This window comes from Galeopterus variegatus, unplaced genomic scaffold (genome assembly GCF_000696425.1).
Source record: "Galeopterus variegatus unplaced genomic scaffold, G_variegatus-3.0.2 Scaffold26, whole genome shotgun sequence".
Classification (NCBI taxonomy): domain Eukaryota; kingdom Metazoa; phylum Chordata; class Mammalia; order Dermoptera; family Cynocephalidae; genus Galeopterus; species Galeopterus variegatus.
In genome coordinates, this window is record NW_007726137.1 from 38,438 (window position 1) to 53,521 (window position 15,084).

General features: G+C 48.6%; 1 protein-coding gene across 1 annotated transcript in view; it reads left to right on the forward strand.

The window, feature by feature from the left end:
- Positions 1 to 15,084, forward strand: part of POLN (polymerase (DNA directed) nu) — a gene marked incomplete at its 5' end in the record, with an annotated part of 46,689 nt that overhangs the window by 18,683 nt on the left and 12,922 nt on the right. Inside the window, 2 exon segments of the mRNA XM_008569468.1 lie at positions 7,319 to 7,401; positions 14,224 to 14,355. Of these exon segments, the coding sequence (XP_008567690.1) occupies positions 7,319 to 7,401; positions 14,224 to 14,355 (215 nt within the window).

Here is a 15,084-nt window from a genome sequence, read left to right on the forward strand (position 1 = left end):
GCCCCAGCCCCCCATCTAGCAGGTGGTCCCCAGGGGGGCCCCTTCAGGTGCCCCAGCAGTTTTACCTGCTCCTTTTTTTTTTTTTTTTTTTTTGTCTTTTTTGTGACCGGTAAGGGGATCGCAACCCTTGGTGTGGTGTTGCCCGCACCGCGCTCAGCCAGTGAGCGCACCGGCCATTCCTATATAGGATCCGAACCCGTGGCGGGAGCGTTGCTGTGCTCCCAGCGCTGCACCCTCCCGAGCGCGCCACGGGGCCGGACCGACCTGCTCCTTTATGTGAGGAGCTTTCCCATTTCACTTTGAAAGATAGAGAACAACAGTTAGAAATCATGTGAAATGATGGTTTTCAATATTGTACAACAGGCAGCTCAGGTCTGATCCCTGAGAGAAGGGAAGCCAGGCGAGCCTCACAATTGCCCAAGCTTCCTACCTGGCAGGAGTTTCCAGGCTGAAACACAAAGAAGGGGAACCCAAACAGCCCGTGACCTCTCTAAATTGAAAAGATGAATAACAGAGTTCAGAGAGGCCAAGACAGCTAGAATTTGCAGAGCTGGTCTTCTCTGGTTCAGATAACAAAGAATGCACGGAGAGGTTCTACAGACAGGTCCTCTCAAGCCTTTGACTGAGTACTGACCTTCAAATATGTGAAAGGAAACTACCCTAAGCCAGGGAAAGAACCAGTGCAAAGCTGAATGAAATAATTCCCAAGCTCAAATAGAGCTAGGAATAGCTCATTTTCCCATCAGCCAGAGTGGGAAGACTTCATAGTATGAGACTAGATGGTCTTCAGTAGTAGTGGGGTTGGGGGACAAAATTAACCCTAGACTAAAGGCTGCTCTGGACCCACCCAACCAAATTTTAAAATAAGACTTGAAAGGATTAAGCTGTTCTCAGGTAATTTAACTGCGTGCCAGAACAAAGCCCAAAACTATTTAAAGGAATAGAAAAAATTCCAGCATCCAACAATGTAAAAGTCAGTGTTTGGTGTCTGATAAAAAAAAAAATGGCTAAGCATCTAAAGAAGCAGGAAAAATGTGACTCATAACCACAAGGAAAAATATCAATCAATAGAAATAGACCCAGAAATGAGAGAGGTGATAGAATTACCAGATAAGAACTTAAAATAACTATTATAAATATGCTCCATGTATTTAAGTAGAGAAAATGTTACCTTAAAAAGGAGAAAAATGGGCCGGCCCCATGGCTCACTTGGGAGAGTGCAGCGCTGGTAGTGTCAAGGCTGCAGGTTCGGATCCTATATAGGGATGGCCGGTTGGCTCACTGGCTGAGCGTGGTGCTGACAACACCGTGCCAAGGGTTGAGATCCCCTTACCGGTCAAAAAAAAAAAAGGAGAAAAATGGAAGTTTTTTTTTTTTAAAGAACACCTAAATGGAACTTCTAGAGATGAAAAATACAATACTGAAATTAAATATACCCTGGATGGAAGAAATCGCAGATTAAGACACTGTGGAAGAAAAGATCATTGAACTTAAAGATGTAGAAATAGAAACTAAACAAAAATTAAGCACAGAGAGAAAAAAAGACTGGAAAAAATGAATAGAATATCAGTGGCCTATGGGAAACGATCAAATAGACTAATATACTTGTAAATTAGAGTCTTGGAAGAGAAGAGAGAGAGAAAAAAATGAGAATTAGTGGCTGAAAAAAAACCCAAATTTTATGAAAATGATAGACCCACTGATCCAAGGAGCTCAGCAAACTCCAACCAGAAGAAACAGAGATGACAACACCAAGGCACACGATAAGCAAATTGCTGAAAGCTTAGGGCTGGCCAGTTATCTCAATTGCAGCCTTATAACACTAAGGTCATGGGTTCGTATCCCATACTGCCAGCTGCCCCCACCCCGCTCCCAAAAAGTGCGAATTACTGAAAGCCTTTAATAAAGAAAAAGCTTACGAGCCTCCAGAGAAAAAATAGCCACATGAAGTCTAAAACAGAGATAAGAACAACAGAGACTTCTCATAAGAAACTGGGCAAGCTGGAAGACAATGGAGAGACATCCTTAACTACTGAAAGAAAAGTTAAGGGCAGTAATAAGGGGAAAAGCTAATGTCAAACATTCTCTCCTTTTTAAAGCATTTTTATTGTTTATTATAATGTGAAACGTGCGAAGAAGAGCATAAGACAAGTTTCCAGACAAGACAGCTTTGAAACCACCACCCAGAACAAGAAATAGAACATTGCTAATACTTAAGACCTCGGTGTGTCTTTTCTGATCATAATCCCCCTCCTCTCTGAAAGTAATCATGATGCTGAGGTTTCTAATAATAATTTACTTGCTTTTATTTAGAGAGTGAATTCCTAAACAATGTGTTTTTTGCTTATTTTTAAATTTTATGAGCTTTAATTATGCTGAATGTATTTGTGTTTTGCTTTTTTTTTTTTCCTTTTTGTCTTTTTTACTGACCGGTAATGGGATCGCAACCCTCGGTGTTGCGCCCACACCGTGCTCAGCCAGTGAGCGGGAACCGGTCTCCACATGGGATCTGAACCCTCGGCGGGAGCGCCACCACGCTCCCAAGCAGCACTGCACTCCCAAGCGGCGCACTCTCCAGTGCTCCACCGGGCCGGCCCGTGTTTTGCTTTTTTTGATGAACATTTTATTTGTATGATTTGTCTGTATTGTAATACATCACTACCCTTTGTTCATTTTTGTTGCTGGATGGTATTCCATTGAATTAAATATTCTAGCATTCATTTATCCATTCTACTGATGATGGATTTTAGGTTTGTTTCCATTTATGCTACTATGAATATTCTTGTCCACGTGTCCTGAGGTACATGCGCGCAAGTTTCTCCAAATTTTCTGACCAGAATTGAAATTGCTGAGTCATAAAGTAACTTCAATATTATTTTTTAAAAATTTGTACACATTTTCCTTGTTTAAAAAAAAGTATATAGGGCCGGCCCGGTGGCACACTCAGGTAGAGTGCGGCGCTTGGGAGTGCGGCGGCGCTCCCGCCAAGGGTTCAGATCCCATATAGAGACCGGTCTGCTCACTGGTTGAGCGCGGTGCAGGCACAACACCGAGGGTTGCGATCCCGTTACCGGTCACGAAAAAAGACAAAAAGGAAAAAAAAAAAGTATATATACAATTATTTTCCAAAGTGGTTGTCATTTCTCCACATCCTCTCCAACACTTGGAATTGTCAGACTATTTTTTATATTTGCCAGTCTGGTGGGTATTTAATGGTATTTTTTCTCTTTAAAATGTATGCAAATCTAATCTCATGTTTTGCCCATCTTTCTGTTAAAGTGTGCCTGGATCGAGTGTCCCCCCCAAAACTTGACCTCTACTGTGAGTGTTAAGAGGGTGGGAAATCCTATTGTAATTGAAAGGTGGAGCCTTGAAGAGGTGATTGGGTTGTAGGACCCTGCAGTAGTGAATGGATTAATCATGGTGATCAGGGGGCTTTAAAAGGAGAGGCAATGAGGTGGTTAGTCTCTCTCTGCTCCACCACTTTCTGCCATGTGAGACCCTTGCATTGCTGTAAAAGCCACCACCAAAGAAGACCTTCATCAGATATGTTCCCTGGACTTTGGACTTTCCAGCCTACAAAATTGTAAGCAGAAAATTTCATTTTCTTACAAATTACCCAGTTCCAAGTATTTGGTTAAAAGCAACAGAAGTGGACTAATACAAAGTGCTATATCTCTTACTGATTTGTAGGAGTTCTTCATAATCTGGATACCAACCTCAATCTGGATGTCTTTTTTCTCTTTCTTTGTATTTTTAATGGAATGAAGTTCGTAACTCTGTCAGAGGACAAAATTACAACAAATTTAGTTTAAAGATCAAATTGGCTTTGTTGCAATTCTAGAATTGGGCAACACTTAATTTCATAAAGTAGAATACATGTTCCAATGAGCAAAAGAGGTTGACTTTGACTGGCCAGTTGGCTCGGTTGGTTAGAGCACAGTGTTATAACACCAAGGTCAAGGGTTCAGATCCCCATACCAGCCAGCCGCAAAAAAAATAAAAATAAAAAAAGAGGTTGGTGTTATAGACAGAAAAAGGCTGAAGAAAGCAGAAACAAAGAACAAAAAGCAGATTGGTCATTTCAAAGTTACTTTCTGTGTAAGGTGGAGACAGGGAGACAGAACAGTAAAAGAATAACTGATTAGTTAACATCAGGTTACTTCAGACTATCCTTTCTCTGTAAGGATTAAAGCAGAGGGATTTTTATTATTATTCCTATTGAATTAAACTGGCCTGTTTGGGAAATTGTTATCTCTCTCTTCTGATTTCTTCAAAGGTCATACGACAGCTTAGTTTGGGTTTGGTGATGTGGAACTTTAGCAGGGTGATTCCATTTTGATTTTTACTGTGGTCTGTTGGGGACTAGTACTGAAACTTAGTCCAGAACAATGGCCTTCTGTAATTTTTATTTAACAACTCTCTTGTAGTTTAATTTATTGAATTTACATAGTTAATACTTTTCTAGACTTGTTTAAGAAATTGTGTCACACTTTGGTTCTCTGTGAAGTAGGTCCTAGGAGATTTTAATGCTGCTTCCTCAGACAATTTTCTAACCCCACATGCCAGACTGGACGGAGACCACCTGTGTGGTTTGTTTGAGGGGCCATGCCCTCCCAATTGCCTCCCTCCTTCCCCTCAGTTATCATCAGATCTATTTGTTTGAGCAAAGGCACTGTCTGATTTAATTGCAGGTGGCCCTGGGAGGGTCACAGTGGAAGCTACTCGTAATACATTTATTAGGAAATGTCTTTCCTGGGAGCAGCTTTGGAGCTTGCATAGGATTTCCAAAATAAGGTAGGGAGTGAAGGTACTTTGTGATATAGGAGCTGGCATGTATTTGTTTTGAGCATGGATGCATTCTGGCTTTTTGCTTCCTATCTAAATACAGCTTAAAAATGCCAAGTTTAGGGCCAGCCCGGTGGCGCACTGGAGAAGTGCGCCGCTTGGGAGCGTGGTGGCGCTCCCGCCGAGGGTTCAAATCCCATGTGGAGACCGGTTCCCGCTCACTGGCTGAGCGCGGGGCGGGCGCAACACCGAGGGTTGCGATCCCATTACCGGTCAGTAAAAAAAGACAAAAAGGAATGGGCCGGCCGGGTGGCGCACTGGATAAGTGCGCCGCTTGGGAAGCGCGGCGGCGCTCCCGCCCGAGGGTTCGGATCCCACATACAGACCGGTTCCCGCTCACTGGCTGAGCGCGGGGCGGGCGCAACACCGAGGGTTGCGATCCCATTACCGGTCAGTAAAAAAAGACAAAAAGGAATGGGCCGGCCGGGTGGCGCACTGGATAAGTGCGCCGCTTGGGAAGCGCGGCGGCGCTCCCGCCCGAGGGTTCGGATCCCACATACAGACCGGTTCCCGCTCACTGGCTGAGCGAGGCGCGGGGGCAACACCAAGGGTTGCGATCCCGTTGCCGGTCCCCGGTCCGGTACGGGGGCAACACTGAGGGTTGCGATCCGTTGCCGGACACGGAAAAAGACAAAAGACAAAAAGGAAAAAAAAATGCCAAGTTTAAGGGTGAGATAAACAAGTGAGCTAAATAGCTTAACACAGGGCCGGCCCGTGACTCACTCGGTAGAGTGCGGTGCTGATAACACCAAGGCCACGGGTTCGGATCCCATATAGGGATGGCTGGTTCGCTCAGTGGCTGAGCGTGGTGCTGACAACACCAAGTCAAGGGTTAAGATCCCCTTACCGGTCATCTTTTAAAATAAATAAATAAATAAATAAATAAATAAATAGCTTAACACAGCAGGAAAAGAAAAAAACTGGAAATGCACTGGCACTTAGACATCAGTTGGTGACAATTAACGAAGTCCAGATGTCAGTGAAAATGGTGGAGGAGGCAGATCCACAGGCCTGTTCCCCACAGAAACACCAAAATATCGAGTAAAAACAGTCAGAACCAACTTTGTCAGAACTCTGGAAAACAGAGATTTATAGCAACCAAACAAGTGCTGAATCAAGAAAAAAGCAACTTAAAAATGGTAGCAGAACTTTGTGGTGTTCTCACTTGCCCTCTGGGAGCAGAGCACACCTTATTTGCAAACAAGTGTTTGTCTGTTCTCACTTGCCCAGGGGCTGCCTGAAGGACTGACATAAGCACTAGCCAGAGAAAACATTGTAAGGCAAACAAACAACCTGCAGCCCCCTGGGGTAAAAAATTGCAGATGAAAAAAAAAAAAAAAAAATAGAGCACTGAAAGCTTTGGAGGAAAAGCTGGGGAGAGAGATTCTTTGGGAAATTAGGACATTTAAAAGCACCCATGTGTACTGGGAAATTTAGAAAGCCCCACGCATGCCCAGGGCAGCTTGCATGCTTGGAAAAGATCTAAGAAGACCTGGAGCTTTCACCTTGGGCTGGTCACTATGCTTAGTGCAAGCAGGAAGCGAAGGCTAAGGCAGAGTTGTAAACAGCAATGAAGGAGGATCCTAGCACAGACTGGGAGAGCCTCCTTGTTTCTGTGTCTGCTTTCTTCCCTCTCCCTGTCTCCCTGTCTCCCTGTCTCTCTGTCTCTCCCCCTGTCTCTCCATCTCCTTCTCCATCCCTGTCTCTCTGTCACTCTGCCTTTTGGCTTCTGAATCAGATGTGCTCAGTCTGTCAGGGAGGCCCAGGTGTACATGATAAGGATGTTTACAAGAGCAGCAGGTAGGGGGAGATGCCCAGGGCCCATGGCTGGCTGCCATTCCAGGGGGATGCCCTAGCAAGAAGGAGGGACTCATGTGGTGCTGGTGTTGCCCTGTAGCTCCTGTGCTATTCAGATGTCTCAGCTTTAATCTTCGGAGATTGCTGTGGTTCAGATGCCGGTCAGATGTTGAGTTGATCCTAATTCTGTTTGAATGTTGTCGCTCCAGGATGCAGCTCACCCTACTGGCCCTCTGTCTCTGCGAGGCCAAGACAGAGGCTGCTCATCCAATCCTGCGGAGGACTAGAAAGGACTAGAAACCAGTTCACCCACTGCAGCAGCCACCAGCATGGCCCAGGCACCCCAACCCTGGGAACAGGCTTTCCTGAAGTTGGGTGGGCATTCCTTTGGAGAAGGAGGTTTTTGGTTTTAATTTGTGGATACCCAGGAATCTGGGATCTGACATTTAGCTGGCTGGTAGCTGCTAGGCCTCACTGTCAGTACGTGTTTGAGGGCCCTTGCTGAGCTGGATGCTGCAGATGTTGAATGTCTCCCCTGCCTGTGACAGGCCTGACTTGAGATGGTTAAGAACCTCCAGAGGAAAAACATGACAAGGAATGTGCATGGTGTGGACTCACACCCCCTCTGGGACAGTGCCAGCTGTGCCTGACAGCATGCCGTCTTTCCATGCAGGAAGGACATTCCCGTGGGACATGTGACACATGCAGACAGAGAGCAGACCAAGAAGGTGGTGTACTCGGTGGTCTACGGAGCAGGTAGGCTGCGGCCAGGAGGTCAGTCTTGGGGCCACCTGTAAGCCAGATGGCCGTGTACCAGTGTTGAAATATGGCTATACCTCAGAGAAACCATTTTGTGAGTCTCCGTTACATAAACATGATGACATTTGCAACCACCAGACACTAGTCAGATCACTTCAGGCCCCTGAGGCACCCAATGTCATAGCAGACTTTTCAGATGAGGCAAAAGAGGTGTGATGTGCAACCACTGGGCGGGGTGGGGCTGGGGTTCAGCCCAGGGCGTGCGGCCACTCCCTGCATCGCACTGCTGTGCTGGCTCATTTCTGGGCTTGGAGACCCTCAGTGACCCTTACCCACATCCGCACACCAAGGTTTATAAAGTTAAACCACCTCAGAATGTTTCCACTTCTCAACTGACACCCCGTCTGCCCCAGAGCAGAGCTCATCCAGCTGCCTCCCGGAGGGCAGAGCCAGGCCTCCGTCCAGCAGTGAGACAATAGGGGATCCCACCTCAGGGGCAGCAGGCAGGAGGGAGGGGACTATGCCAGGAAGTACTCGAGGGCCAGAGGTTTGGGGCACCTGGTGACTCTTCTGCAAGCCTCCCCCCTCCCTGCCACCTCTCCTTCCCCTCCCCCTTCCCTTTCCCCTCCTACTTCTTTTTCCCCCCCCCCCCCACTCCCCCTGCTCCTCTTCCAGCCCCAGGACCTGATGCAGAGAAGGCCTCTGCTCTCTTCCACTCTCTCTCCTTCTCTCCCTTCAACTCCCTGGCCGTGGACTGTCTGGAATTTTTACATGAACTTTCCTCGCTGTGGGTCATGCTGAATCAGTGAGCTGATTTCCCCTCAGGAGAGGCTGTTGGCCGGCCAGCCCACACCTCCCCACTTTGGACAGCTCTGCTTTGAGCAGTGGAGCTTGTGCAAAGACCCTGCGGAGAGAAGACACCTCCCTGCCATGGAGACCGTTTGTTCATTCAAGGAAAGGCAGCAAAACTGAACAAGCTTCAGTACAACAGTAATGGGGCAAACATGTAGGCGATCTCTCAGCTGCCTTGCACAGCCCCGCATGGCTGCCATGCCCCTGGGTTTGCCATGCCCTTGGGCGTGCATCTGAGTGCTACTGCCCAGGATGCAGGTGGCTGCCTTGCCAGAATCCTCCTCAAATCTGCCAGGCCAGCTCTCCAACGTCCACAGAGCTCAGCCCTCCCCTCCACAGCCTCCTCCACCACTATATTAGTTACCCTTTCTGGGTAACAAATTGCCACAAACTTAGCGACTTAAAACAACACACATTTATTATCTCACAGTTTCTGTGCGTCCAGGCACATCTCAGCTGGGTTCCCTATGGGGCTGCAGATAAGATGTGACTGGGGCTGGGCCCTCGACTGAGACTTGACTTGGGAGGGACCCGCTTTAGTAGCTTCTGTGTCTTGCTGGCCGCCAGCGGGAGGCTGCCCGCTGCTCCTTGCCATGGGGCCTCCCAGCCTGGCAGAGCCTGCACCAGGACAGCTGCTCTCCTCAAACCAGCAAGTGGGAGAGGCACCCGCTCAGCTCCCCTCATCTGCTCACAGCCTCGTCCGCCGCCTTGAGGCGGGAGCTCTTGCCACGTTGCTCACTGCCTGGCAGAGAAGGCACCTGGTACTCTCTGAGCACACTCAGGCCTGGTAGTCTTTCAGCTGCACTTTTGAAGAGATTTTGATTGTGTACAGTTTTGGGGGAAAAGAACTAAGAAACTTTGTTTTAAAGAACTAAACTTGGTGGGTAACAGAGTGTGACCCTGGATTGATTCTTCTCAGGGTGGCTTGTTCCTCCTCTCAGCGTCCCCTCTGCTGCACCCTGAACCTTCCTGGGATCTCTTTCTGGGGGAAGACAGCCTTCTGCCACATTGCATTAGCCCTTGTGCCTGCATCCTTGCTCCAGAATCACACCTTGCAGACATGCCAGCTTCATCTCTGCAGGTAGAACGCTGCCTCCACCACCCCGGCCAGGCTGGGGCCCCTACTCTGTCGCCTCCAGACCATGTGGCCTTGCCCAAGGCCCTCCACATCTCCTCTTCAGCAAATGCACTCGCCAGGTGGAGTTGTTGGGCTGTGCCTGGCACACAGCTGACGCCCATCCCCATCATCCACCACCACATGCGGGCCCTATTTCAACTCTGTGCTGTGTCAGTAAACGCTTCCCAGTGACAGGAGCTTCCATGGGTCTCTGTGGTCCCCCCACCCTGGTGGGCACTGCTCACCTCAAGTCCAGTCAGGAGAGAGGTATGGAGGATGTGTGTGCCGCGCGCCCACCAGGGGATGGCAGAATACCTTCCCCACGCTGCCCCTCGCACCCAGAGAAGGGCAGTCTTCCCTGCTGTCCCAGTGGCCCTTCTAGAGGATTGCTTCATTTTTTTTTTCCCTGGAGATAAGAGCTACCCTTTGTAAAGAAGCAGTGAGTCATGAGCTATGATGCTGGAGAAAAGGGTAATTTGGCTGCTTGTAGCCCTGACAGCCACACAGGTCCCACCCTGAGCCTCTGGCTCCACAGCTCCCACCCCGCCTGACAGCTGAGGTCATGGTGCCTCTGCCAATGGTGGCTCTTTTCCTTGTGCTTGAAACCAGAACCTTATCAGAGGAGCTGGGACCGAGAGACCCAAATGAACTCATCAGGCCTCCTGGGCTGCCGGGAACCCTCTGGAAGTTCCGATAAGTAAAGGGACTTTCAGTGGGTTTCAGTGATACGTTTTCACATAAACATAGCCTGGAATGGCATACAACAGGAGCATAGTTCCAGCACGGTCTTGAGAAAATTGGTGTGTGACTATAGTGAGGACTGTGATGAAAGACAGCGAGAGGCTGGCCAGCTAGCTCAGCTGGTTAGAGCGCACTGTTATTACACCAGGCCAAGGGCTTGGATCCCCATAATGGCTAGCTGCAAAAAAAAAACAAACAAACCCAAAAACAGCAGAGGCAGCAGCAGGACTGCAAAGCAGAGAAGATGCTCAGTGGATGCAGTTCTGTGCGCTCAGCCCCTGCAGCCCGTGGACAAGCCCTGCCCCACGGCCTCCTCAGACTCGGCCTGGTGTGGCATGTAGGAGCTGGCAGGGGCACTCTAGTGTGGACCAGCAGTTACCTGGAGAGCCATGGCCCTAGGGCTGGCTCCAGGCCTCTCTGTCAGCCTCTGCCAACTTGACAGGGCACCTCTGAGCCCAGCAGGAAACTCCTCCTCCAGGAAACAACTCCAGTCTTGCTCTGAGCTCTCACTGCTCTTAGAGTCCACCCAACACTTGATTCCTCTCACATTACTGAATATTTCTTAAGTTTGCTTGCACATCCAGTAACTGTTTGATCAGCAGGCTTTTACTGAGTGTGAACCATAAGCCAGGTCCTCCCTGGGCTCCAGGAGGACCGTGGCAGAAGGCCAGGGCCTGCTCCCAAGGGACTCGCATCTGTCAGAAGAAACACACGAGCTGCACAACACTGGGTCATCAGAAAATGTGCAGGTGAGTCCCTGGTGCCAGGAGAACCCAGAGGAGGGCCCCCAGCCCGGATGAGCTGGGAGAGTCCAGAAGACGGCCCAGAGCAGAGCAGCAACACCTCAGCCACTGTGAAAGCTGCATGGGAGTTCATCAGTCAGGTCTGTTCCAGTTAAACTCACCAGTGTTCCTGAGGCCCCTGTAGCCAGGCACTCGTTCAGCCCCAGAGACAGAAACAAGGGTGGGAAACTGTGAGCAGCGTGTGTGGGGCAAAAGAGCACTTGGAGCAAAGGAAGTAAGGGCTGTCTTCCTCAAGTTAAAACAGTGACACACAGACGTACACATCCATGCACACCCTGCACCACGATGTCATTAAGCCATCTGTGGGAAAAGCCAAATGTTGTGTTCGTGTAGGATTTCTGAGGTAAGGACCTCTTAGTACCCCCACCAAGCAGATCCTGGGATGCTCACAGGGAGACAGGCCTACATGTGATTACAACTTAAAAAGCACAAACCTGATCCATTGAATGAAAATGTGAAGGAAAGTTCTGTGAAAAAAGGAGCAAGTCCACAAGAAGCATAGACTAGAAAAGCCCCCACAGAGCCAAAGTCGTCCTGGGAGTAACTGTGGCCTTTGAGTATGACAGACCCAGTGTACAGAGTGTCCAGAGCCTGGGGAGATGACGGGACCCTCTCTCCATCTTAGTCCCTCATCCCTGCTTCTTTTGGGGTTGCCACTCCATTGGCTTCTCTTGCAGACAGGCTTTCTTCGCCTGCAGGGACCTCAGTCACCTACTACCCTTCTGGTATCCCAGCAGCTCCACAGAAAAAAGGGAAATAATTCTTTCTCAGCCATAAATATTTGGAAGGAGAAGTGTGACTTCGGGTCATGGCCAAGTAGCTTCCATCAAAACAACCCTCCCATAGACGTCAACTATAAACTATGGGAAAAGTATTAAAAAATAACTATTTGAAGGCACTGGAAAGTGACCAAAAGCAAAAGCAAAAGAAACTGGAGGCTGGTTGACACTTGGAAGAAAGGAATGGCACAGGCGAGTTTCCAGTCTGCAGCTTTTCACCTGAAGGCAGACCTCAGGCAATGCTGTGGACAGCTAAAGCTCTGATGGAACCCATCACCTTTCTAGCTTGAAGAAACAGAGGACAGAGTTTGGGGCAACCAGAGAATCTGGAAAGTGGAGGGAGAGATTCCAGGAAGAAGAGAGCCAGAGGAGAAGCCCAAATTCTGGGTATGAACTCTGGCTGACGCCTAACTATACACAAATGGTGCTAACTTCAAACAGCCCAGCTAAGGTTAAACGAACAGAGCTAAGTTTTCAGTTGCTGCCCACTGCAGGGAAACAGAGTTTGAAGTTTGACTGTAGTCAAATTAACTGCCTTCTTTAAAAAAATCAATACTCCTAAGAAGAACATAACAGAAGCCATAGTTTCTACAACATAACATTCACAATATCCATGATACAATCCAAAATTATTAAACATGAAGAAACAGGATAATTTGACCATACTCAGAAAAAAGACAATTATGGAAGCAGATACTGAGATGACCCAGGTGTTGGAATTAGCAGACAAGGATTTTAAAGCTGCTATTATAACTATGCTCAAGGATGTAAAGGAAAATATGCTTATAAGAAATGAAAAAAAGAAAACCTCAGCAAATAAAAAAGAAATTCTAAAACTGAAATATGCAATATCTGAAATAAAATATTCACTGGATAGGCTTAACACTAGGTTGCAGATGAGAAAAGACTTGGCTAAGAAGAAGATTCAAAGTCCCATCTGGCCAACCTGGCTGAGGTATCTAGCCCTTGTCTGGTTTCTTTCTGAAAGCCAGTGGAATTTTCCATTGCAGTACCACAACTGAGGGGTGGTGGTTGGAATTTGATAGAAAGAAAGAGTTATAGATGGATTATTTCAGTAAAGTGTAGCAAAACACATCATAATTTATTCATGAAGATATCACACAGTCTTAAGTCCTAAAAGGATATTGGAATTTTTTCATTTTCAGCCAAATGACCTCAAGTATTCAGGCCAGTCTAGGCATAGAGGAAGGACCAAGGACTCCAAGATTTTATCCCTCTATGCTGGGATAAACTTTGGAAGAATGGGGCGCCCCAGACTTTCCCACTCTTCCTACAAAAGTGATGGGAGCAAGCATCTGCCCCTCATGGTCCCAAGACTCCAACATTCTCTCTGCCCAGAACTGTTGTAGGCATCAGCTGGCTGGGGCCAGGAGTGGCCTAGCTGAAAAGGGGACCAGGTCTGAGAGGCCCATAGTCCTACTCCTATAGAGGTCTCTTCCCTGGTCTCCATTGACCCCACTTCTCCAGCCCCTGGCATGCTTTCTGGGCCATCCTGTCCATAGGCCTCTGGGGTACCCTCTAGTATGACCCCAGAGCTGAGCCAGCACAGAGGACAGCAGGCCCACCCCTGGCCCTGGTCCTGCTGTCCCAGGAATGTAGGTCTTGTCTCCCTGGGTTCCCTCCAGCCATGCATCCCCAGAGCCCCAGGCTTTCCACATAATCCCACTGTCAGCAAGGGCCCCATGGACTCCTCATTCTCTATTTAAATTTTTCTTCTTTTCTGGGGGAAAATGAGGTGAATGGCTACATATCCAGGCCCAGGAAGGAGCCAGGCACTGCTTGGAGCCTCCCACGCCTTGGGCCCTGGGGTTCCCTTGCAACCCTTTGCAGTGAGGACTGTTGTTCCTAATTCACAGGTGGAGGGAGGGTTTATTGTGGGTTAAGTAACTTCCCCAAGACCCCACACCTCCCATGGGGGGTAGAGCTGGGCTCAGGTCCCACCACTTGCTCCCAGCAAGCAAGAGACTCACTCCGGGGCCTGACCAGAGACTTCTATATGCAGCTTCACAAGAAGAGCTGTTATCTTCTAGGAACAAAAATATTGGCCTGGACAAAAAGCAATTGTTTCAAAATAGAAATTTTAAGGATAGGGACTCCTGAGTACCATTTTCTCATAATTTGGCCATGGAACTTTCCCCTCCTCTGTACTCTGGGCCCCTCCCCTGCCTCCCTAGTTCTGGAATTGGGTTTCCCACTGGCCACAGCAACAACAGGGACCAGGTCTGCTTCATTCTCTGCTTCTCCTGCAGCACCTGGCAGGCACTTGGCCAATAGTGCTGAATAAATGAATGTCTAATAGGCCCCAGTCCAGGGTGAGCAGCACCCAGCACCCAGTTTGTAAAGCAAAAGCCAGCACCACCCTGACCAACCAGAAAAGCCCAGCAGTGCCATCTGGCTTTGACTCTCACATCCTCCAGGGGCCTCCACTTGGTCATCTCAGTGCAGCGCCCACCCCAGAAGTGTGCTCAGGCTTGACACTGGCCTTGCATCTTCCTGACTCACACAGGGAAGGAGCGGCTTGCTGCTTGCCTTGGAGTTGCTGTTGAGGAAGCTGCCCAGTTTTTGGAGAGTTTTCTGCAGAAGTATAAGAAAATCAAGGACTTTGCCCGAGCAGCTATTGCCCAGTGTCAGCAGACAGGTGAGCCCACAGCAGCTCAGCCTGCAGCAGCCCCCACTCCTGCCCACCTGTGCTCTGCAGCGGCTGGTGGTGCCTGTGGCTCCTGATTCTGTGGGTGGGTGTGTGGACAGATGGGTGGATGGTGTGTGGATGGATGGAGCTGGGTGGCTGAGGCTGGGCAGAGGGTGGCTTGGGGAGTGACCAGCTGGATGAATAGGACTAACAGCCTCCAGGTGCAAAGGGGCAGAACTAGGCTCCACTTGAAGCAACAAAAGCTTGAGCAAGCTTGAGTTTGTAATAGATGATAGCTGGACAGACCAGTAAAGACAGACAGATAAAATCCTGCACCTAAAAACGGAGAATATATAAAAGCAAAACCATCCATCCAGCTACCTATTTGGAAATGTATTGCACTCTTAAGTAATTTAAGATTTTAAAAAAAGAAATCCCAAGAAAATGACAAATGTTTTAGGAATAAACGACAGAAAAAATATCTCATCAAAAACTGTGGACTTGGGGCCGGCCCGGTGGCGCACTGCTACAGTGCGCTGCTTGGGAAGCGCGGTGGCACTCCCACCAAGGGTTCGGATCCCACATACAGACCGGTTCCCACTCACTGGTTGAGCGAGGGGCGGGCGCAGCACCGAGGGTTGCGATCCCGTTGCCGGTCCCGGTCCGGTACGGGCACGACACTGAGGGTTGCGGTTCGTTGCCGGACATGAAAAAAGACAAAAAAAAAAAAAAAAAAAA